The sequence below is a fragment of the Xyrauchen texanus genome, chromosome 4 (assembly GCF_025860055.1).
Source record: "Xyrauchen texanus isolate HMW12.3.18 chromosome 4, RBS_HiC_50CHRs, whole genome shotgun sequence".
Lineage (NCBI taxonomy): Eukaryota > Metazoa > Chordata > Actinopteri > Cypriniformes > Catostomidae > Xyrauchen > Xyrauchen texanus.
Window position 1 is genome coordinate 27,760,573 of NC_068279.1, and position 25,508 is coordinate 27,786,080.

The following is a 25,508-nucleotide window of genomic DNA, read 5'->3' on the forward strand; positions in this document are numbered from 1 at the left end:
AAAGATCTGCAAAGCTGTCATTGCTGCACATGGAGGAAAGAAACGTTTCTTTCCTGTTGCATTTAGCCTGTTTTTTTCAAAGTAGGCTATATTTTTTCACAACTCATATTTTTTTCCTTCAGAAGTTCTTGATAGCCTATGGGTTTGTGTTTGATTTTGAAAAAGAAAATACTAAAATAATAACCTCTAATGTGACTGGCTGGACTTTTTATTTGTATTTTTTATATACTTTTTTTAATTTAAATTTCATAATATATTTCATACCTTAAACAACACAAATTTGTCCTGCGCCCTGCTGTATTTCCCTCAATAAGCATTTATAGAAAGGCGTTGTAGGCAATTCTTAGTCATTCTGAGTGATGAACTCAAAAAAGCTTCCACCTGTCTATCATCTTTCATAATTTTGAAAGAAACTTACATACCATATTCCATGACAGAAAAAAAGTTCTATTTTCATTTTTCAAAGGCTGTGTGTGTGTGCGTATGTGTGTGTGAGAGAGAGCTAGTGTGTTTGTGAGTCTGTGTGTGTGTTACTTAAGAGAGCTAACATACTATATGTACATACAAACAAAGTCTTAATGTGCAGCGTGAAGCATTTATGTTTCCATTGATCATGGTGTAAATATTGGAGGGGTTGCAAGTGCTCATTTTGGTTAAGGCTAAGCATAATTATAAATTATTTTATCATCTCTTCTTTCCTGGTAATTTATTATACAAATTAACACAATCTCTGCATCAGGGGTCGACATTATTAAAAGAACTAACAAAATTATTTACAAATATTATTATTAAAGATGTCACTGTTTTATTCTATTACATTTATATTTTTAAAGCTACTCAAGTTATTCAGCCAAAAGTAGTGAGTGGTTTTCCCAATAGTCTCAGTGATAGATCAATTACAGCAGTGGCGATTTCTCAGGGCCAGCAAAGCCTTCTCTGCTGGCCTAACATGCCAAGTAAATAACTATTTTTCATCATTTCATTCTCAATTACATTTTTGCCTATTTTTAATTGCTTTCCACTCCTAATACATCTACTAAACAAATAGAGAAAAATGAAAAGTTCATCCAGTCAGAATTTATTCCTCGATGCTTACAAACAAAGTGTAACAACTGTTTCCAAAATCGCATGCCCGAATCCGAAGCAGCGTGTGAGTCTGAGCTCCACCCCGTCAGGCCTTCAGAATTTCCACAGAATCCCTCAACAGTGCAAATGAATAACTAAACTGTCAGATTCATCAGCCAATCACATTGATTTATTTGTTCTTGGTGGGTGTGGTCTTTAGGATATGTCCCAGTTGAGGCCTTTTAGCTGGCCTTGAGTAACACAATCACGCTTTAAGTGACGTACGTAATTCAAGAGAAAGTGAAAGATCAAACTGTCTGACAAGTTGACTGTCATCACTTCTGGTATTGCCATTGAGAAAGAGATCCTTATGGATTTCTAACACAAGATGTTCTGCATGACCGTGTGATTGCTTAATTTATTAAACAGGAAAGGAGGAATGATTTTCACTTCAGGTAAATTGGTAAGTGCTTTTTGCATTGTTATAGCAACATCAGGAGTTTTCAAGTGTAAATTAGGCTGCTTGAGAATTCTGCGTCGGATCAAGTTTTGAAAAATAGTGCTGCGCTCCATTCAACTCGGGAAGTCAGATTTTACAACTTCTTACTAGGAAAAGTGCATCTGAAATATGGAATGCATCTTGAAGTCAGAAATTCTCAACTCCAATTTTGTTTCAACATTACATTATATTAAAGCTTGTTTAACAAACACCTACAGAAATAGGTGTATAAAACATTATAATCTCTTTTGATAATCGTACACCTGAAGCACAAATGCTAGCGCTGCAGCATTGTTTATCAGTTGGGTTGCTAGGAGACATCTCTAATGAGAGTCAAACCCCTGCTAAGCTAACGGGAGCATTGCAGATCTGAATATTTGGGAATGGAATGCATTTGAGGTTGGAGATATCAAGTTGGAATATCCCACATCCAACTTGAATGGAACGCAGCAGAACCGTCTACCCTGATGAAATGAAATGTATTGCAAGCAACATTTAAATCACAAATATTGTTAGATAAGATTTTCCAGGTATTATAGACCTGCTTGGTAGATTCATATGAAAAATTATGATTTTTGAATGTCTGTTCGGGAGACATTCAATTCACAAAACAGTCATGCTGCAGTTAAAATTAGGTTTGCTTGAGCATTAAGTGTTGATTCAAGTTCTGGTTTTCATACATGGACGTGTTTTTAAAATGTCAATTGGTATTACTAGTTATCTGCGACATAATGTATGATGCCCAAAGGCAAAGGACGTCTTATTCATTGTGAAACTGTTTTATTAATGGCATGAATCACACTGAAGGCCTAGACTTCAAATGCACGGCCCGCCACTGAATTACAGGCTATACTAGACACACAGAATCTAGAAAATAAATATGAAATTTACCTCAATATGTTTCTTCAAATTAGAGGCAGGATTAATTCTGATATCTGGCTTGAGCAAGTTAAACTCACATGACACAGTCAAGCAATTGGCCTTTTTCACTGCGAAAAGCCCTTTCAGGTTATTATGAGAAAATGTCATGATAGACAGGAGGTAGCTTTTTAAATAGCTATAAGTTCATCACTCAGAATGACTTGGAATAGCCTACAACACCTTTCTCAAAATGCTTACCGAGGGAAGTACAGCCATGGCCAAAAGTATAGGCAGTGACATAAATGTTGGGTTTTGCAAAATTTGCTGCTTCAGTATACAGTATGTTGATTATTTTTTCACATGTTTCTATGGTATACTGGAAAACAACGATAAGCATTTCATAAGTTTTAAAGGCTTTTATTGGCAAAAACATTCAATATATGCAAAGAGTCAGTATTTACAGTGTTGACCCTTGTTCTTCATAATCTCTGCAATTCGCTCTGGCATGCTGGATATCAGCTTCTGGGCCAAATCCTGACTGATGGCGATCCATTCTTGCCTCATTAGTGTTCGTAGTTGATCACGATTTGTGGGCTACTGCTTGCCCACTCACCTTTTGAGGATTGACCACAGGTTCTCTATGGGATTAAGATCCTGGGAGTTGTCTGGCCACGGATCCAAAATTTCAATGTAATGATCACTGAGCCACTTCATTATCACTCTTGCCTTGTGACATGGTGCTCCATCATGCTGGAAAATGCACAGATCATCACCAAATTGCTCCTGGATCATTGGGAGAACTTGTTCTTGCAGGACGTTTTGATACCATTCTTTATTCTTGGCAGTGTCTTTGGACAGAATTGTGAGAGAGCCCACTCCCTTGGATGAAAGGCAACCCCACAAATGGATGGTCTCAGGATGTTTTCTTGGAGAGAAGTGGCTTCTTTGCAGCCCTTCTTGACACCAGGCCATTGTCCAAAATTCTTCGCCTCACTGTGCATGCAGATGCCCTCACACCAACCTGCTGCCAATATTGAGCAAGCTCTGCACTGGTGGTGACACGATTCCATAGCTGACTCCTCAGGAGGAGATGGTCCAGGTGCTTGCTGGACACTCTGGGATGTCCTGAAGCCTTCTGCAGTTGAACCTCTCTCCTTAAAATTCTTGATGATCCGGTAAATGGTTCTTTCAGGTGAAATATTCTTTGCAGCAATTTCCTTGCATTTGACGCCATTTTGATGCAAAGTGATGATGGCTGCACATCTTTCTTTAGAGGTAACCATTGCTAACAAGAACAGAATGATTGGACTTCAAGACGTTGATGTTACGTTAGGTCGTCACGTATGGGTCATCCGCGGTTGCTCGTAGCACAAGACATTCAGTCAGATGTTTAGTCGGTATGTTGGACGCTTGGTTTTCGGCACAGAGTTCCCTTCATACCAGAGAAGGTTAATGTAGTGGACATCCTCCTGTTGGCATGAACTGAACATATTTTTTACACTAAAGCTTCATGTCAAACTATTTTTATTGACCTCTTGGACTGTTTAATTCACAAAAGAACCTCTGACAACAGCTAATGACTGTAAGTTCCTCATTTTCTTTTTAGATTCGAGTGTTTGCTAAATCAATATTTTACTATGTGAATGCACTCCATTAAAGTACATGGTGCCTTAAACTCTAACCAGATGATCTATTCATATTTAGATACTGTAGGTCTGTAGTTCAATACTGATGCCCGTCATTTTAGTCCTGTTCTGTGTGCCTTAAGTTTAAAGTGGTATAAATTGGAGAATAATCTGTCTGTGCCCCTCCCACCAATTTGTAATTGTGGCAGGTGTAATTAGAAGTGTGTCACCGGTGGGTGGCAGCTTGTCTCTTGAGAGATAGTGCTCATAGCATTACTGAGTAATTTTAATTACAGCACTAAGTAATTTGAGGTTTGATAACTTTATCCGAATGAGGTGTTTGGAAAAGGTCGGAGACATTTTTGGAAATGTATTGGAAATTTCTGAAAATGCTAGAAAATAAATTATCATTACATTTGTTCAAGAAGAATTGAAAATGCTGTAGAAGGTATCTGTTTTCTTTAAATAATTAATTTGTCTTTCTCCACAAAAATTAAGTTACATTACGTGTCATTTCTACATTTCATGAAAGAACTATACTTTCACATCAATGGCCTAATGCCAAGTGTGCTCCAGTGTGAAGTTCTACTCACCTATGGAGCTAAATTCATGACTGAAGACTTTGAAGCTTAAAGCATTGTATTTTTAGTGCTTGCATTTAAATGCATTTTTAATCAGTTAATGTTTGTACATTTACCCTATGTTGTACCCTATGTTAGTGCTTCCACCGCCCTATTGTGCACATGAAATAGGCCTGCAAACACGTTAACCTCTTTATACTTTTTATATCTTCACAGACCCTAGAAGCTTTCACCCCGATGGTTGACCCATAGATGATAAATGAAACATTGCAAATGCACATTTGATGAACAAAGCAGTGATTGTGTAAAAACAGTAGATCGTAGCCTCCAGCACAAAAATAATGACAAAACTATGTATTTAATTATGTAGTTTATTAGTTTAATTATGTAAGAAAATAACTTTCTCAGTGAGCTAAATTGCAAGCATTTATAAAGTTATGCGCAAATCTATGAATGAGCGACGTACGGGCATATTCCGGATAGCAAAGAAGCAATTTAAAGTGCGTTGCACCTTTGTGTTAAGTGCAGGTTTGGGAAACGCATGAGAAAAAAGGAAAGAACATTCACAACTTTGCATGTAAAGAACACTCTTAAGCGCAAAGACCCATAAAGCATGCAGCCTTTGTTTCTATTGCACTTGGCCGGGAGCGCTCTCCGTTTCAGTTTTAAGTGCTTTGAAGCAATGGCAGCTTAGAAAGAAATGGCATGCAAAGAAAATAGTGCAAAACAACAAACATAAATTAAGAGAAATGTCAAGAGATATAAGGATGTCGCTCCATCGTTGCACATGCATTTTGTGCAGTGTAGGCTCGTGTTTTCAGCAATCTGATATGAGCTCAGTAAATTGTTTTATGATTGGCTGTGAATAATAAGCCTTTCAATGACTGCTGCAGAGTTTAGAAAAAGATTAAATATTTTACCTCTCTAGGTGCCTGCCACAAAGAGCCGTGCATGTGAAGGATATTGGGTGCCGCTAGCAAAACTGCCCCCGATTTGCCGCTTTCCACATGCCTCTCTTTGAAAATGAACAAGATACTCATAAAATCAAACGTTTTAAAGGCTTGCTAGTGTGTAACGGCCTTTAGAACATTTGCATTGAATGTTCTAAAGGCGTTTCCCAAAAGCATTGTTATCTATGTAGTTTGTAAAATGTTAGTAAATCTTGAACCGCTCTTAAGTCCATTAAGTGCAACTTAAACATATCTTTCTGTCATCTTGCACAGCTTATCAAAGACAATGGGAAATGTAATTAATTGTTTTATTTTGATGATTGGAAAGCCATTGTAAACTCTTTCAGAGGATAATAAAAATGTTGGAAGTAACAACACACACAATGTATTATAAGTAACCTTGTCGAGACGCCGAAAGTTAATGAAAATCACAGCATTAAATGAAATAATGATGACATAGGTAAAAAGGTGTTTCAGACTGATGCTCACATTTCTAGACATTAATGATAGAAATGCATGTATGTGGATACATGCAATGTGAATCATAATGTTGCCAAAAGTTTGTTTCTTTCGCTGGAAACTGAATGTACACAGTATTGTAATTTTTCTATTTGTCAGTTAGTGCAAATGAATCCTTAATTTAATTGTGCATTTGTTTTCTGGATTTTTGAAAACAATTATGTAACATTCTAAAACAATTTAATCACATTTCATGACTAAATATTAAGCCTAATATTTGGATATATTAACGGGCCCACAAACTCCATTGGTAAAAGTGTCATTCATTTGTTTAGGCTAATAAATTAATTATAATGTAATGCAGGGCTAAATGGAAAATAAATTTAGTGCTAAATATGGTTACATTTGTGACTGGCAACTTTTTTGTGCTTCAGTTCTTTAACACAGTTTTCCCCTTGGCACACCCAAAGCCTTGTTTCTGGCTCTGGCTTTCCAATGATCCAAATATATCAATACAATTTATTAAACATTCCTTAATTCTCTGATAAACTGTGAAAATGCGAGAAAGTTACATTTAAGTTGCTCTTATGACTTTAGAGTGGTTCAAAGCCCTCTTTAATTGACTTTGTTTTTACTTAACTATTTTTTTTTTTTTTTGGGAAACACATAAAAGAAATTAAGTACTACTTTAGAGACACTAATGTTATAGTTAGTGCCTTGGGAAACCCAGCCATGGAAAAAAGTTTCTAATTCAGAACTGGTCACCTTAGTACATTATACATAATGCCTACCTAAACAGCAATCAGTGCTTCAAACATCCGAGTTATGTAATAACCTGGAAAATGTATCTGCAATCTTTTTATAAACATTTTTAAAAGCCAATGCATTCTACATACTGGACTGCGCTTCACTACAATGTAAATGCAACCGCTCCACGCGGTCCAGTGGGTCACATTGTGCGCAGCTTTGCCACACCTTTTGATAGAGATTTTTTATAGCTGACAGCTAAATAAAATAGGCTGTGTGTCTAAGAAGTTTGCTAAGAAATTTTGCGTGCAGATGTGAGGAACATAAATAGGCTATTTCTAAAACAGACAACTAATATTTCTCTGGCACAGGTTGCAGAATACATGCCTAACCGTGCGTTCAGACCAGAAGAGGCGAGAGCGTCAAAATTCGTTCTGGCTGCCTTGCCAATAATGCTATCGAAGATATGTGGACGCTCTGATGTAGAAATAGGTGGCAAAACGTTCGTTCGGAATGCTTGGCTTTGTGAACTATATTTAAAGGGGCCACAAAACATCCATGTCGAACGGTATCTTTTTGCCGACCTATCACAAGTAGCGTACATCCTCATGAAATCTTTTAAATGTGAAAGTAAGAAATCGATCGATGGCAGAAAGTAATTAAAATAATGGTTGTTTGTTACCGAAATAAAATACATATTTTCCTGTAAGAAAACAGGGACAGATCAGTATATTACGGGAAAACCCGCCACGACAATAATTAGTTTCTCCTCCATTTTGTCTTTGGAACTATTGTTTGGTGGGAACCAAAGTTTACACAGTTGTGTTCTCTAGACTTCGCTAGAGTGGAGCACTTCTATATTCCAATAGGTTGCCGCCAAACTGCGTCAAAGCTCATTACCCAAGACGCACCAGCCATGGACGCGCCACTGCCATAGAAAATGAATGAATTCCGGTCGATTTGACGCTCTCGACGCCTCTGGTCTGAACACACATCATAAGAAGAAGAATGTTGGCACGAAGCCCTGTTTATAGACCCTTCCCTGACTAGTACAGTTTGTGTCACAGCCATTCCTTAGTCCAGTTGCTTAATGAGAGAGAGATAATATGTAGTTACATTAAAAGCTGCGCTGTGGTGGATATCATTCATTGAGGAACTGATGATGCTGTGTGTTGACAATCAGTGGAAAGGTGTGTTTCATGCCCATTCACATGTGCAAATTAAATATGTATTTTTTCAATCAATGAATAATTTTGAATAACAATCTGTCAAAACATACGCACGCGGCTGTTCTCGCTACATGTAGCTTTGGTCTTCAGCAGTCAACACGTGATCGCATTGCACCACCTACTGGTGAGAACAAATAGCACCAGGTTGAGAGTGTGCATTGGTACTCTGATGCTTTTCCTGCAGTACCCAGATGTAAAAGGTTGAATTTCCGAATTAGAACGACTGAATTTGAGGAACCAAATTTTGTTAAGTGAAATAGAACAGGCTGAATTTTACCTGTCGAAAAATCTAGATAATATTTTCAAATGAACTGAATATTTTGGAAACAAACTTGGAAGGTGAATATTTATCGTTTCATTTTTGCTTAAAAATACAACAATGTTCAATTTCAGCCTCCCAAAATGCAAGAACTGTAAATCCAACACATTTAAATGAAAGCACTAATAATATAATGCATTTAATTTTTGTTAAAAGCAATTCGACATGCTTTTATGCTTCAAAGACTTTAAAGACTTTAGTCATGAATTTAGCTCCATGCTCTCACCCCCCCCGAGCTGCTCTGTGGCGGCGGAGGGCTGCTCTGCAGTGGTACATTCGCAATAAAATGGGTGTGGTTGAGTCGAGCATATGTGATGCGACGTGTTTCTGATGCAGACCGAATGATTTCATGTGGGACAGAATTGACAGCCGAGTAAGCGCACATTATTTGAATGATTTAGAAAACTGTTCTGTTACTTGTGTTGTATTCACCCCGCCTCCTGTTCTGGCACAGTCACATTTGATCTGATGGATGGGTTACATGCTCCTCCAGAGAGACAGCCAAGTCTTTTGGTTACTTTATCTTAATTACATTGAAGATTAACGGGATCTGTGATTTTTCTTTTATTTGTCTTTTTTTGGAAGAGGAGGCGACGGTCAAATCGAAGCTAACGGAACGGGAAAGACGGAGGAAGAAGACCCTTGGGAGGAAAGAGGAGAGGAACAAGCAACACAATATACAGAGAGCGACGGCATTTGCTTAATTTGCGAGATTTACGGTGTTTGGACTCCTTATTGGTGAGGATACATTGCCTTACTCGGGCTCAAAAATAAGTTTCAAAAGCAAACGAGCTGTTTTGGATTCGGGGACTGTGGTAAAGCCCCCCCACCCCCCTAAACGATCAGAGGACGAAATGGTGGCTCATAATTTCATGATAAAATCGTTTTGATGCGTTTCATACATGAAAGACAGAGTCGCAGAGGCATAAGGAAGCAGACGGAAATAACTGAGAGTATGTCCATGCCGTCCTGATATGAAAAATTCCCTTTGTAGCTAATTACTTCCGCCATGCGCTACAGCATTCCACTCACTTTACGGGAGACCAAAAGCCAAACAGGAATATTAACAGGTATTCAGCTATTAAATGAGATCCATCAGAATGTTGTGGCCCAGATGGATATATGGATAAAAAAAACTTCATCCTCTGGCACAGGCAGGGGGCGGGCATCCGTAAATCTGAGTTTTACATGATTTAAATGATTAATTTGATTTTGCAATATGAGGATTCATACATTTATATACGATATCGTTTGGGATGTTGCCAGTTTTGTCATTAAATCACCGCACTGTATATATTTTTATTCATAGTGAATAGGCCTATGAATATCAAGGAGATATATCCTATCGCTGTCACGTCTGTACTTTAAGGTGCGATCCAGCTACATGCTAATCGGCTCATTTTAGGCTTGAGTCGAGAATTAAACGCTTTTGACAGTACCAATTTAACAGTAGGTTAATCGTGCACATGTCTATTGCTTTGGGCGTAGACTGTTCTGGAACTGTCTGGAAAGGTTTGTAATTTAATAATAATAATAATAATAATACATAAAAACGTTCTTATAACATTAGGAGCCCCTCCACCCCCACGTTGGGGGAACTGTGTGTCAACGTAGTATATGAAATTAACCCCCCGTACATTTAACCTTTACGCAACTGTTTAAAAGCTTGCACAGCAATCACGGCCAGAAACGGCTCCAGCGAAAGCAGCAGTTGCCTTGGTGGCAGTAAATGATAGAAATACCGCTTACTTTTCTCACTCTTTCTCGTTATGAGATGCTTGCAGAATGCAGATTGTGTGCAATGCATGTCATTCTTCATTCAGCAGTAAGTGGTGGGGCCAATCCTGGCATTTCTCTGTGGTCCATTCTACTGGACCAGTAGACCCAAATCCATTTATCATTGTGACGTGTTATTCCCGTGGGCATCGGAGCGTTTTTGACGGTAATGGACCGGTGATTCAGCCGAACATGATTCTGTGGATTCGCCATTCTTAAAATGCCTGCGCTCATCGGTACATGATGACGGAGCATCATGTTTCAACATATGGGGCATCTCGAACTCATCCGAGTTTCTGAAATAGACGTTGAAAACCGTTTACTTGGGTTTTGCGACGTGGACAGCATCATCTCTAGTTTTGATATATTTCCCTACTGAGGCGAAGTACTTGTTAGTAGCCTACTGCTCTCAAATAATTGTTTATCAGCCGCGAGCCCCCTCAAGTCCTCTTAGGTCTTAATATTTTACGTAGTTCTGAGAGTAACAAAATCCAACAGTGCAAAAGAAGAAATAAATAAATGAAATAAAATATAAAATAGGCCTAGATGTTTGTTTTTTTAATGTTCTGAATGATACTCCTTGTGGTAAATCAACCTGTAGCTGAATACCTGACTCAATTACACATTGATCAAGAAAGCATTATGGAAGCATGGAAAGTGCAGCAATTAAAGGTGTACTCAGTTTACACTGACACCTAGTGGCCTGGATGCATAATCCAAACGCAATAGTTTCCAGTTACCAATGCCATTGTATAGACTCACTGTGCACAGTAAGCCAGGCTCTCACTACACGATTTTTGGTCTGATTTTGCTGTTGCAGATAGATTTCCGAGGTCTGCAACAAAAATGCTGGATCACTGCCAAATCGGTGCTCGCTAAAGTCGGCTATGCTTGTTAAGTATGAGCTGTTCAGTGATGTTATCTTATTCAGTCTTGAGCAGTCACAGACGCTGGGATTTTTTCACACCATGCTTGATATTATTGCCACATGATCTTGTAGTGTGAGCGATGCAACAACAAGGGTGAACATGTTCCCCCAATCACATCTTATCATGCATCTTTATGTACAAGAATGGAAAGCCACAATTTGATCATAATTAATTACATTTTAATTGTTATTGTATTGTATAATAAACTAACAGTTAATAATTTTTAACAAATAAATATATGGTCTACGCACTGTACTTGACAGTTTTTTCATCTATTCTTTAGTTTTTCTGACAAAATCAGGGAGCAGAACACTTTTGGACAGCTTGCTGATCGAAACCATTTATTTCTGGTATAATCTCATAATCACTCTCATTTCTCGCGTGATTTATTAACGTTTTTATTTCCACCGGGGATGCCTCTTGTCAAAGATCTTGTAGTTTGAGCACCTTGTCTGCGTTCTGTTGTATAGTATTTGCTCTGCTTCAAAAAGAAGATGACAGATGACAAGAAACGTTGTGTAGTGAGAGCATGGCTTAAGAGACCTTAGAATGTGCATTAGGATTTAATATAAAAGGATCTCAATTTCTCAGATTCAGTGTCATGACATATATCTGTTTGAAATGTTTTGTGGGAAGATGGAATTATACACCATTACTACTTCTCTCTCAGTAGTGGGCTGTGATATAAGTTTTTCTGTGATGGTTGTGGGCTCTTTATGTTTGTTCTTTGTATGCGTGGTGAAGGATGGGTTAGGAACCTATACTGATGCTTTTTTGTGTGAAGTTCCCTCGGATTGACCCTTGGAGATCCACACATTGTTGAATTGCATTCTGCCTACCATGGTGTTGTGCTAGGGAGTTAGGCTCTTTAATATGTAGTAAGGGGGTAATAACATTGATTTTTGCATGCATGTACCAAAGCTCCCATCAGCATTGCTACAGTAATCATACAGAGATCTGAAAAATTCTAACAGGAAAACATGCTAAGTAAAACTGTTCAGAAGAATGTGATTGTTTGATGGTTGGGACATATTTTTCTGTTGAACAAAAAGCATGCAAAATCCTGATTCCTAATCTTGTTTCTGTGTTAGGAATGGCTCTCGGAACAATAAGCCTATTATATTATAGATTCTTAGCTACAGTAGATTATACCAGATTAAAAATTATGATGTAATGTTAATCTAGACCTGGCAGCAAATATGTACAGTAAAATGTTTCAGTGTTGCTCACTGTTATTTCTCTTTAAATATATATGTTATACATGTAAAATTGTGAATAGAAAATCTTTATAATCTGGAATAATTTTGTTGGCTCCACAGCCATGATGGATGAAAATAAATTACTTCTACTTAGAAACATACAGATATATATATATATATATTTTTTTTTTTTTTTTCTTTACTTAATTTGCATTAAGTTTACAACACAAAATACATGATACATATAGTACATTAATATTGTTTATATCCAATATATCTAATAAAGATTTTCTAGTTATGCTGACCATGAGTTAAATTTACTTATGAAGTGTGATGCAGAAATGCTACATAAATATTTTAAGTAAATCCAATTCACATTTTTTTCAGTGCACACAAATAATCGAATACGCTGTGTGAGTTGCTTTTAGGCTTGATTTTTACATTTACACGATTTACTATTTGGGTAACTTTTTACTGTACGTTTTAATTTTATTTAACATGAACTAAGAATGAACAATACTTTTACAGCATTTATTAATCTTGGTTAATGTTAATTTCAACATATACTAAAACATTTTAAAAATCAAAAGTTATATTTTTTAACATTAGTTAATGCACTATGAACTAACAATAAACAATTGTATTTTTATTAACTAACATTAAACAAGATTAATAAATGCAGTAAAAAATATATATATATTTATCATTGTTTGTTCATGATGCCTCATGCTTTGACTAATGCTAATGCATGGAACCTTATTGTAAAATGTTACCACTATCTGTTGTGTTTCTGACTGACTGCTATTTGATCTGTAGGCCTACACAGATGCTGCGCTTATGCTTATGTTTTCGGGTATCTTACCAGCAGTGAATTTCTAAGTCACTATTGCATGTAATATGTACAGTATTTCCTGTTTGTTTACGTTTGTAAAACCTGCTAAGCTTAGTGATTTTTTTATTTTGTTTTTTACATTTTCAATCACATTGCTATAGAACAGTGTAATTATGTAATTATTAAGTTGCTTTATCAGAAATGTATGTGATTGCTGGTCAGCTGCTCTTTAAAGTCTACAAACTGCCTGTGATACTCAACAAGGTTCAACAAGAACCCTATGGCCTCAAACATGACTGATATGTAATGTTTAAATCCACAGGTGTCTGAGGGGGTGAGAGAGGTCAGAGAGTAAGGGTTATCAGTCATTTCAAGATGAGTGAGCTTGAGCAGCTTCGACAGGAGGCTGAGCAACTGCGGAATCAGATCAGAGTGAGTCCTAGTAGTTATACTAGTGCAATTAGCTGTTTTTGAGTTTTTCTTCTGGTGTCTTCTGTAATATAAATTATAATAAGTGAGAATATAACATTTTAATATGTTAGACTATATTTACATTATACCATTTATATACAATTTGCTGTAACTTAAATTACTATATAGTTACATAGCTAATTTTATGACACACGTCAATTTGGGCTCCTGATCACACTGTCTGGGTTTATTTTGCAATAATGATTGACTGGCTATATACAGTGCTTTGAAAAAGTATTCCTGATTTCTTAACATTTTCTGTATTGCTTTAGATCTTCAAACAAGATAAAACATAAAACAAAGGCAACCTGAGTAAACTAAATACAGTTTTCAAAAATACATATTTATTTATTTAAGCAAAAAATTTATCCAAAACATATGTCACACAATTTGAAAAACGAACTGCCCCCTTAAACTTAATAGCTGGTTGTGCCACCTTTAGCAGCAACAACTGCAATCAAACACTTCCAATAACTGGAATATTGGCACATTCTTCTTTCCTGAACTGCTTTAATCTGGCCAAACAGGAGGTTTTTCGAGCATGATCTGCCCGTTTAAGGTCCTGCCACTGCATCTTAATCGGGTTCAAGTCAGGACTTTGACAAGGACACTCCAAAACTTTAATGTTGCTTCTTTTGAGCCATTCAAAGGTGGACTTACTTCTATGCTTTGGATCATTCTATTGCTGCATGATTCCCTCAATTATTGCAAGTCGCCCTGGCCCTAAAGCAGCAAAGTATCCTCACACCATCACACTACCACCACCATGCTTGACCCTAGGTATGATGCTCTTTTTGTGGAATTCAGTTTAATTTACACCAGATGTAATGGGACCCCTGTCTTCCAAACAGTTCCACTTGTTACTCATCAGTCCACAGAAAATTCTCCCAAAAGCTTTGAGGATCATCAAGGTGTGTTTTGGCAAAATTCAAATGAACCTTAATGTTCTTCTGGGTTAGCAGTGGTTTTTGCCTCGCCACTCTTCCATGGATGGCATTTTTGATCATTTTTTTTCTGATAGTTGAGTCATGAACAGTGACGTTTATTGATGTGTGAGAGGCCTGCGTTTCCTTGGATGTTGTCCTTGGCTTTTTTGTGAATTCCTGGATGAGTCGTCGCTGTGCTCTTGGAGGAATTTTGTAAGGTCGGTCACTTCTGGGAAGGTTCATTACTGTGTGAAAGTTTTCTCCATTTGGAGATTGTCATATTCCCTGTTGTCTCTTGTTTTTGTACTTTTATGTTGAAATTCTTGTTTAGTTCCTGTTTCCTGTTAGTTTTGTAGTCCTTTGTAGTTTTATTCCTTGATTGGTTCCCCAGGTGTTCCTCGTTCCCTTGTTTGTTCCCTTGTGTATTTAAGCCCTTGGTTTCCCTGTGTCAGTTCTTGCATGTATGAATGATTTTGTCTATGCTGTGCCAGGTTCCCTGTGTTTTGTTTTTACTTTTGCTCTGAGTTTACTTGTTTGTTTATAACTTGCCTATTCCTTGCCTGTCTCATCACAATAGAACTGACCAAAAGATGGATCTAGCAGCAGTATTTGTCCGGTTGAGCCGAGCGAACCTCCCTATCGTTGAATACTCTCATCTGTTCAGCAGCATAGCCAGATGCACTGGTTTTGCTGATGCCCACTTAAAGTCCCTATACCAGATCGCCCTCCTTGCCAATGAATGGAGGGAATTACCGGAGACCGGGAACTACACGTGGGAAGAGTACGAAAATTACATTTGAGAGATGTTTGCATCTGAGAATCCTCTTAACGAGCCAACGCCTGCCACGGCCAATGAGCCAACGCCTACCACGGCCAACGAGCTGAAAGACTCGTCCGTCCCAGAGCCAGCGTTGCCAGCCTCGTCCGTCCCAGAGCCATCTTTGCCAACTTCGACCATCCGGAGGAGAAAGAAAAGAAGAAAGGCTTCTGCTCCCCAGGCTCCGCCCCCAGAGCCTTACACGGCTCTGCCCCCTGAGCCTTCCACCGTCCCCATCCTGTGGCTGCCTCCCAGGCCTCCTGACCCAGTCCCCGTCCTGTGGCCGCCTCCCAGGCCCCCTGACCCAGTCATGATATGCTCTGGCCCCCTTGGTCTCCTGGCCGTCCGCCTGATCTGCTCTGGTCTCCTTGGTCTCCTGGCCGCTTGTCTGGTCTGCTCTGGTCCCCCTGGTCTCCTGGCCATCCCCCGGATCTGCCCTGGTCTCCTGGCCGTCTCCCAGATCTGCTCTGGTCCCCTTGGTCTTCTGGCCGCCCGCCTGATCTGCTCCGGTCCCCTTGGTCTCCTGGCCGCCCGCCTGATCTGCTCTGGTCCCCTTGGTCTCCTGGCCGCCCGCCTGATCTGTTCCGGTCCCCTTGGTCTCCTGGCCGGCCGCCTGATCTGTTGTGGTCCCCTTGGTCTCCTGGCCGCCCGCCTGATCCGCTCCCTGACCTTGCCATGTTCCTCTGCTCTCCTTGCCCCTTGTGCCCCCTTGGACTGCCTGATTGCTCCTTATGCCCCCCCCCCAAGCCTCATGTTTTCCCTTCACTCCATGGACAATTTGTTTTTTTGTTTTCGTGCTTTTCTGGAGCATCTGGAATCCGCTCCTTAAAGTGGGGGCTCTGTCATATTCCCTGTTGTCTTTTGTTTTTGTACTTTTATGTTGAAATTCTTGTTTAGATCCTGTTTCCTGTTAGTTTTGTAGTCCTTTGTAGTTTTATTCCTTGATTGGTTCTGCCTGATTATTTCTCATTCCCTGATTTTTTCCCCAGGTGTTCCTTGTTCCCTTGTTTGTTCCCTTGTGTATTTAAACGCTTGGTTTCTCTGTCAGTTCTTGTTTGTATTTCAGTTTAATAAAGCTGCGTTTAGATCCTGATTCCTAAGATAATGGCTCTCACTGTGGTTCTTTGGAGTCCCAGAGCCTTTGAAATAGCTTTGTAATCCTTCCCAGATGTATTTATTAACCTTTTTCCTCATCATTTCTGGAATTTCTTTTGAGCTTGACATAGTGTTCTACTGGGTGAGACCTTTTAGCCAACTTCATGCTGCTGAAAAAGTTCTATTAAGGTGTTGATTTGATTGAACAGGGCTGGAAGTAATCAGGCCTGGGTGTGTCTAGTCCAGCTGAACCCCATTATGAATGCAGAGCCATAGTTTTGGGGATTTAGTTACCCAAATGGGGATATTAACAACTTTTCTTTGCTTCAATAAATACAATTATCAATCAAAAACTGTATTTTGTGTTTACTCAGATTGCTTTTGATTTATGTTAGATTTTGTTGGAATTTTTTAAATAATTTAGTATGAGAGATACACAAAAACAGAAGAAATAAGGATGGGGTAAATACTTTTTCAAAGCGCTGTACATAGTAATTATTCTAGTTCATAAGGAACAATGTAAATATAATACTATGGACACTTATATAAAGTTGAACTTGGGACTCTATCAGTAGTATTAATACTACTACTATATTAAACTATCTATTGTCTTAACAGTATTTACAAAGAGGAGGGGTTGTCAAACAAACATTGTTGCATTATGTTAAATTAGTGTTAACTTAGCTCCTAAAACTTAGTTACCTTCTTGCCATGTCCAGGATTCATCATTAACCAAAGATGATAGAAGATGTTTTTTCTTGTGTAAGCTGTTCAACAAATTAACTGATGCACTGATCTATATTTTCTGACTGTATTAGTTATGGGTTTTAGAATTAGTGAATTAGTCCACTTTGCTTGCCATAAAACTTTTTCCAGTGGCTTAACACTCTAACTCTTGTCAAAATTAAGTGTGTATTGCGATATCATGATTACTAGAAAAATAGACACATGCAATTCTCCAGTCATACCTCCCATCCCTCTTTCACCTTCAAATGGTGACAGCATAATTCAGTTCACCTTTTATCATCTTCTGTCACACAGGACGCCAGGAAAGCATGTGGAGACTCCACACTCACTCAGGTGAGACATAATTATATTTTTGACACAAATGAGAATCCTGACTTGATCCTCAGAGATCTATAGGTCTCCACTCATTTTGTGTATGTCTGTGTGGTAGATTACTGCAGGACTAGACCCGGTGGGGCGGATACAGATGAGGACAAGGCGCACACTGCGTGGGCATTTGGCTAAAATCTACGCCATGCATTGGGGCTCAGACTCCAGGTATATCTATCCACAACCTTGACACAACTGTTCTTCAACCAATTCATAGTCTGTTCTCACACCTGGCATCAAAGATAATTTTTTGCTCCCTTTTCTCTCAGACTTGTTAAATGTAGCATATGTGGATGGATGACTCAATGTTTTGTGAGTAGACTTTGGTTTTGCACCTGCTTTTAGTTTAGCACAGAAGACAATGAACAACAAGACACACTGACCCAAATGACCGCACTAGTGTCACAGTGGAAATTAATTTAAACAAATACTATTAAATTGAGCTGTTGTTTGAGGTAGTTTTAAAATCCCATATTCGGCTGCAACGGGTATGCCGCACCAGGGCAACACCTGTACTGATACAACTGTAAGGTTTTCTAATAACTGTAAATAACCATGTAAAGTCAAAGGCTTCGCTGTGTAAATTTAGGACATGTGAAAACCAAGCTTGATGATTTGAATCATTTTAGCTAGCCAGCGAGCTATATAAAGCAGGAAATAAAGGTGGTGCAACTGTGAAAGCTATATGTTTTGTTTATAAGCTTATTGTTGCATGCAAATTGATGTGCTAGTGCAAATGAGGACAATAACAATTGATATGTTGTTGAGTAGCTGATTTTCTTCATCTACAACTTGAGGGAAATAATTTGATTAATAGTCGTAAAATATATTTTTTAAATACTACTTTGTTTCAAAGAACTGTTGTCATTATGCATGGTTTAATTATAGATAAATTATATTATTATAATTATATAAATTATATTATTAAAAAATATATGATTAAAAATAGAAAAAGTGGCCTCTGTTTAAATTTACTTTGCAAACCACAAGTTATAATTTACTAATTTAATAATTTAATCTCCAATAGTGAATACACAGTATGGCAGTGGTTCCCAAACTTTTTCCTTGACGTACCCCTCCAAACATTCATAATCCTTTTGCGTACCCCCTTACTAAGGCATAGAGTTATTTTGAAAATATGTACAGTATATTTAACATAATTAGCTTTGTAAAACAACTCCCTTATATCAAACATGTTATATTTGTACATGCTATATTGATAATAAACAGATTGAATAATTTGCTTACCAGTTAATGAGATGAGTGTACTAGATATCACATAACTTGCAAACACCCACCCTCATTGTGAAATTGCTGCTAGTACTGTGTCAGTACTGCATCATTGCAGGTACGGCATTGCCAGCTGACTTCAAGCATTGCAGGTCTGCGCAATTGTGCGGTCAGTCAAGGTTATTATTTTAGCCACATTTGACACTGTCAGCAAGGTATAGATAATTTGCTGAAAAAATACAAATTAAAATCATGCAAAAAAACTTTCTATCTATCACTTAGCTACATCACCTAGCTGTGCGCTGGGCTGGTGAAAAAAAATACTTGCATCACGTGTGTTGTGCCCTCACAGAACGCATTAGTAGATGCACTTTTTTTTTATGCCAAAAGATAGATGATCCCAAATTTTTTTTGCTGCTGGACTTTTTACACATCTTTTGCTCTGTAGTGGCCTATGTATAAATAACTCATAATTTATTGCATGCTGTGAGGCTGTGAGGGATAGACTTAGTCTCTTCAATGGCACAAACAGTATAAAGCTGTATATAGCTCCTAGATCAAATCTGATTTTCCTCAACTCATGTTGTCTGGTGTTCTTTGTGTACTGAATGTTCTTGGACAGATATTTTATCAATATTTTGTCTGCAGAACGATCCAAAAACACTTTAAAATGCAGTACAGCCCATTGAAGAGAATTAAAGTCTATCCCTCACAGCCTCGTTGTCAATCCCATAAAAAAAGATGGCGCTATCGTGAATAAGGTCTATTTATCTGACCTTTTTGACAGGACAATTTTGGTGTTTCTACAATAGTGGGTGCACAATTTTTTTGCGAGCGAGAAATTAATTGAGAAATGCAACTGGGATGAAATTAAAAGAACAGTAAATCTCAGAATTTTGTTTGTGTACCCACCATAACTTAACATACCCCCAGAGGTAAGCGTACCCCAGTTTGTGAAACACTGCAGTACGGTACGATACTACAAGGCTGCTTGGCTTACTTAACTGTATAAAAAAAAAAAAATGCTCTTGTCAAACTAAAAAAAATAAATAAAAATAAAATCAGGGCTGTCAAAATTTTTACATAATCCCAATTTTTATTGTCTTCTCAATCTCCTCCACGTCTCCTTAGGCTTCTTGTTAGTGCCTCACAGGATGGAAAACTAATCGTCTGGGACAGCCACACTACAAACAAGGTCTGTCAAACCATCAAAGTATTACATATAAAAAGCACATTAAACTGTTGCAAACATTATCAGTGTTGGGAAGATTACTTCTGAATTGTAATCTGATTACATTTAAAAAGAGTACTGATTATAAATTACACAAATCATATTATAATCAGTGATGTAATCCTTTAGCAGGGACTAAAACGGTTTAAGGAATGAAAACGAAATTTTTGGCAGAACTATCCGAAAACAGAAACGAAATCCCTTTCGGTTGTTCTGGAGTGAAAACATGATTAAATGCCGGTAACCATTTAATAACCGGTTAATTTTGTTACAACAATTTTTTCATGAAACCAAAGACCACAGGGTTTATAAGAGTACATTTTCGGAATTACACTTCCTGTTGCCAGAAAAATTTGGCTTCTCTCTTTTTAGAAGAACATAAACATGTCCTTTGATTCTGAAGGACACCGCTATTAACTGAGAGATTGTTAATTGATTGTGGATGGCCAAATTAATATTTGAAATATTTACAAAAAATACACTGTTTCTCTTGAGAGATCTGGAAACACTGCTACTGGAATATCACTCACCCGTAACACAGAGTCATTTTAAAACGAATGTTATTAGCTGTTCTTTTATTTCATTCTAACCGGTGACCATTTGGAAAGAAGGCTAATGAACGCAGGAACCAAAATGAAAAAATACAGTTTCTGCTCAGAACAAACCAATATTAAAGACATTTCATTTTTAAGTCCCAGTTGTTAGATTACACTTTTTAGGTTATCTAATCTGATTCCATGTTTCGATGATAATCTAATTTAAAGTGTATTAAATAACAAATATTAAATTACACTCCTTTACACACTTTTATTAAACATGAAATCAAACAATGTAATATTTGTCAGTGCCTGAGCAGAACCACCTTCCACCGCCCCGACACACAATTCTTTGAAAGCCAAAACTAATCGCATATGTAATTGATATGTAATCCATAATAAAGTAACTGTATTCTGTAATGTAATCTAATTAGAATTACTTGATTATGTAATTTCTACCCAGCACTTTATCAGCATGTGATCCCTGTTATTGCCAAACAACTTCTTTTAATGTGTAATGTTTAATGAGTAATATTGATATGAACTTCAGATTCACGCCATCCCATTACGGTCATCATGGGTGATGACATGTGCATATGCGCCATCTGAAAACTTTGTGGCCTGTGGTGGTCTGGACAACATTTGCTCTATATACAGCTTAAAGACGAGAGAGGGCAATGTTAGAGTCAGTCGAGAACTCCCTGGTCACACAGGTATGAATACACACACATCTTTATTTAGAAAGAAGTGATTAACATCTCTGAAAACATGAAAACACAGGATCAATAGAACAATTTGTATATTGTTTTGCATGTGGTAGTCAAATGTGTTTTTGATGACTAACTGTTTAAAACTGGATTTTTTTCTGTGTGTCTCTAACTAAAGGGAATCAGATTTCAGATGTTTCTTTTCTATCCTGTGTAGTTTCAGGGTGTGTCATGTTGACTTCCTGTCTTGTTCATTTCCTAGGTTACCTTTCCTGTTGCCGTTTCATTGATGACAATCAAATTATCACAAGTTCAGGAGACACAACCTGGTGTGTTCACATGACCCAAAATAAATATGAACACATGAACAAATAGTACTGCATAAACAGTATAGTATACTATGCAATATACAGCAGACATTAACATTTACAGTTGAACTCAGAAGTTTATATACACCTTAGCAAAATATATTTTAACTCAGTTTTTCACAATTCCTGACATTTAATCTTAGAAAACATTCCGTCTTAGGTAAGTTAGGAACTTTATTTTAATAATGTGAAATGTCAGAATAATAGTAGAGAGAATTATTTATTTCAGCTTTTATTTCTCTCATCACATTCCCTGTGGGTCAGAAGTTTACATACACTTTGTTAGTATTTGGTAGCATTGTCTGTAATTGTTTAACTTGAGTCAAACATTTTGGGTGGCCTTCCACAAGCTTCTCACAATAAGTTGCTGGAATTTTGGCCCATTCCTCCAGACAGAACTGGTGTAACTGAGTCAGGTTTGTAGGCCTCCTTGCCCACAAATTGTCTATCAGATTGAGGTCAGGGCTTTGTAATGGCCTCTCCAATACCTTGACTTTGTTGTCCTTAAGCCATTTTGCCACAACTTTGGAGGCATGCTTGGGGTCATTGTCCATTTGCGACCAAATGTCTTGAGATGTTGCTTCAATAAATACACATAATTTTCCTTCCTCATGATGCCATCTATTTTGTGAAGTGCACCAGTCCCTCCTGCAACAAAGCACCCCCAGAACTTGATGCTGCTATCACCATGCTTCACGGCTGTGATGGTGTTCTTTGGCTTGCAAGCCTCACCCTTTTTCCTCCAAACATAACAATGGTCATTATGGCCAAAAAGTTCTATTTGTATTTAATCTGACCAGAGGAAATTTCTCTAACAAGTAATATCTTTGTCCCCATGTGCATTTGCAAACTGTAGTCTGGCTTTTTTATGGCAGTTTTGCAGCAGTGTCTTCTTCCTTGCTGAGCAGCCTTTCAGGGTATGTCGATATAGGACTCGTTTTACTGTTGATATAGATACTTATCGGTTTCCTCCAGCATCTTCACAAGGTCCTTTGCTGTTGTTCTGGGATTTATTTGCACTTTTCGCACCAAGCTATGTTCATCTCTAGTAGACAGAATGCGTCTCCTTCCTGAGCGGTATGATGGCTGCGCGGACCCATGGTTTTTATTCTTCAGTACTATTTTTTTGTACAGATGAATGTGGTACTTTCAGGCATTTGAAAATTGCTCCCAAGGATGAATCAGACTTATGGAGGCCCACAATTTTTTTATGATGTCTTGGCTGATTTCTATTGATTTTCCCATGATCTTAAATCAAAGAGGCACTGAGTTTGAAGGTAAAATGCATTCACAGTTACACCTCCAATTCAGTACACCTCATATCAGAAACTAATTGGCCAATTGTCTAAAGGCTTGACATCATTTTCAGTAATTTTCCAAGCTGCTTAACGGCACAGTTAACTTAGTGTATGTAAACTTCTGACCCACTGGAATTGTGATATAGTCAATTAAAAGTTAAATAATCTGTCTGTAAACAATTGTTGGAAAAATTACTTGTGTCATTGCAAAACTATAGTTTGCTAATATTACATCTGTGTAGTGGTTAAAAAATTTGTTTTAATGACTTTAACCTAAGTTTATGTAAACTTCTGACTTCAACTGTATTTGTACGGTTAAAATCTGTTTGCACTCTTGGATCTGAAATAACAATTACAGAATAATAATCATAATACTACTTCATTTTATTACGCCAGATTAAACAGACAGAACCATTAAACACAACTATAAAACATATGGCAATAAATAACATGAGAACATACAAACCTGAAAATCTCATTGAGATTTCTCATCTTATCAAAATAAAGGAAAATATAAATGTATTTTGTATATGTAGTGACAACTTAATTCTCCTTCCTAAAGATAGAAGTTGAAACGCACAGTGCAATACATGTAGGCTACTACCAATGATGTTGTGTGCTATTCTCAGTATACTCTGATAGTATCAGTTCAATCCTCTGTTCTGGTTGTTGTACTGTGTAACCTTGTTTTTTGAATGTGTGTTTTCAGTGCTTTGTGGGACATAGAGACCAGTCAGCAGACGACGCTGTTCTCGGGTCACAGCGGTGATGTAATGAGCCTGTCGCTGGCTCCAGACTCACGGACCTTCATCTCTGGGGCCTGTGATGCCTCCATTAAACTCTGGGACATCAGAGACAGCATGTGCAGACAGACGTTCACTGGTCACGAGTCAGACATCAACGCAGTTTGTGTGAGCACAAATAGAAACTTACGGGCTCTTCACACCTCAAATTATTTTTAACCCTGGGTTAAAGTAATCCTGCTCCATGTTTCACACTGTTCAGACTTTAGCTTGTTACTGATTACCTTTGGCACCACAGTACCTGCAGAGATTCATAACCCAGGGATATAAGTTGGATATAAATTACAAGTGTGAAACATTGGTTATTCCACGGTTAAAATTGGCCTCAACTGGGGTGAAAAAATTAATCCAAGGTTAAGCATAGTGTGAAAAGCCTTTTAAAAGTGAAACACATTACAGATACTTATGAGACAAAGTATATCTCCTTTCCTTTTAATTATTTTCTCCTTCAGTTCTTTCCCAGCAGTAGTGCGTTTGCAACCGGTTCAGATGACGCCACCTGCAGACTGTTTGACCTGCGTGCCGATCAGGAGCTCTGCTTATACTCTCATGATAATATCATCTGTGGCATCACCTCTGTGGCCTTCTCTCGCTCTGGCCGCCTCCTGCTCGCCGGCTATGACGACTTTAACTGCAACATCTGGGATGCCATGAAGGGAGACCGAGCAGGTGAACCCACTAGCATTATTATTATGCATGAATACAGTAACCCTTTGCACAGCATTTCATTTGTAATTTATGAGTTCCAGGAACAAGGAAATTATGACAGATGCAGCAGTTTTGGGGGAACGGAACTTAAATGAAAAAGAGTGGTTTCTGGAAATGCTAGATTTGGTTCCAGAATTTGTTTCCAGCACAAATGAAGCAATGTCTTTACACTAAAGCCCTTCACACCCTCCCTCTCTCTCTCTCACTCTCTCTCTCATAGGAGTGTTGGCTGGCCATGACAATCGTGTTAGCTGTCTTGGGGTAACAGATGATGGCATGGCTGTGTCTACAGGTTCTTGGGACAGCTTCCTCAAGATTTGGAACTGACCATACTCGCACACACATGCAATGCTCACATATCTTACACAGTATTCACTTCTCATACATACTATATGCACGGTATGTACTTTACTGTACATATGATGTACACTTACGTGCACAGACACATGCAAGACAAAGACAATAACTGTATGTACTATATATGACAACTTATTATAAGTTTACACCATACAACCCACAAAGTTTTTCTTTTTAAACATCATTCTCACAATTTGCATACTTTTGATTAATTTTGTTTAATTTTCAAAAGTATTTAAGACTATTCATTTTATTTAGCATTTCTGGTCATTCTGTTCTCTACACGCAAACATAAGCCTTCGGTGCCGTTTCCATGATGTAGAGTTCAGATGATGAAAAATGTAAGGCAGGGTTGAGTTATCCAGCCGAAATGTCCTAAATCACACTTCATGTAGTCATGTTTTACAGATGCATATGCCGGCATATTACTGTATATAATATATGTTTTTGTCTTACATTTTTATGTTCATGTTTTTTTTTTACATGCTTATAATTTGTTTCCCTGTGTGGCACACCCTATGGAGAATAAAGAAAGTGAAAAAATAAAATAAAAAACATATATAAAAACTGGTGCCACTATATGTGACTACAGGTATATATATATATATATATATATATATATATATATATATATTATTATACATGAGAGGTTGTGTGAATGCTCATTATTTGAATTTACTTTAGTTTATAGTCAGTATGTTTACATGCGCGGATATAATCGAGCTACAGTCGTCATCTGTCAGTCTTGAGTATACATGAATGTGTAATACATAT

The 25,508-nt window shown here is 37.7% G+C and overlaps 1 protein-coding gene across 3 annotated transcripts; it reads left to right on the forward strand.

Moving 5' to 3' along the window:
- Positions 1 to 8,585: 8,585 nt before the first annotated feature.
- On the forward strand, positions 8,586 to 25,283 carry LOC127643088 (guanine nucleotide-binding protein G(I)/G(S)/G(T) subunit beta-2-like). 3 transcript variants are annotated; one of them, XM_052125647.1, is made up of 11 exons: positions 8,586 to 8,708; positions 8,921 to 9,073; positions 13,394 to 13,503; positions 17,422 to 17,460; positions 17,558 to 17,664; positions 19,858 to 19,921; positions 21,044 to 21,206; positions 21,463 to 21,529; positions 23,576 to 23,777; positions 24,122 to 24,338; positions 24,598 to 25,283. In XM_052125647.1, exons 3-11 carry the CDS (start codon positions 13,447 to 13,449, stop codon positions 24,702 to 24,704), a joined length of 1,023 nt encoding a protein of 340 aa, XP_051981607.1. In that variant the 5' UTR covers positions 8,586 to 8,708; positions 8,921 to 9,073; positions 13,394 to 13,446; the 3' UTR covers positions 24,705 to 25,283. The 3 variants fall into 3 exon arrangements, with proteins under 3 accessions (XP_051981607.1, XP_051981608.1, XP_051981609.1); XM_052125648.1 differs by lacking the exon at positions 8,921 to 9,073 and having other exon boundaries at positions 8,588 to 8,708; XM_052125649.1 differs by lacking the exons at positions 8,586 to 8,708; positions 8,921 to 9,073 and adding an exon at positions 9,135 to 9,405.
- The last annotated feature ends 225 nt before the right edge of the window (positions 25,284 to 25,508 follow it).

Coding starts and splice junctions, on each gene's coding strand:
- LOC127643088 (XM_052125647.1), top strand. CDS start 13,447: ATGAGTGAGCTTGAGCAGCTTCGACAGGAGGCTGAGCAACTGCGGAAT. Junction 19,922..21,043: donor ACAGCCACACTACAAACAAG/GTCTGTCAAACC, acceptor TATGAACTTCAG/ATTCACGCCATCCCATTACG. Junction 24,339..24,597: donor CATGAAGGGAGACCGAGCAG/GTGAACCCACTA, acceptor TCTCTCTCATAG/GAGTGTTGGCTGGCCATGAC.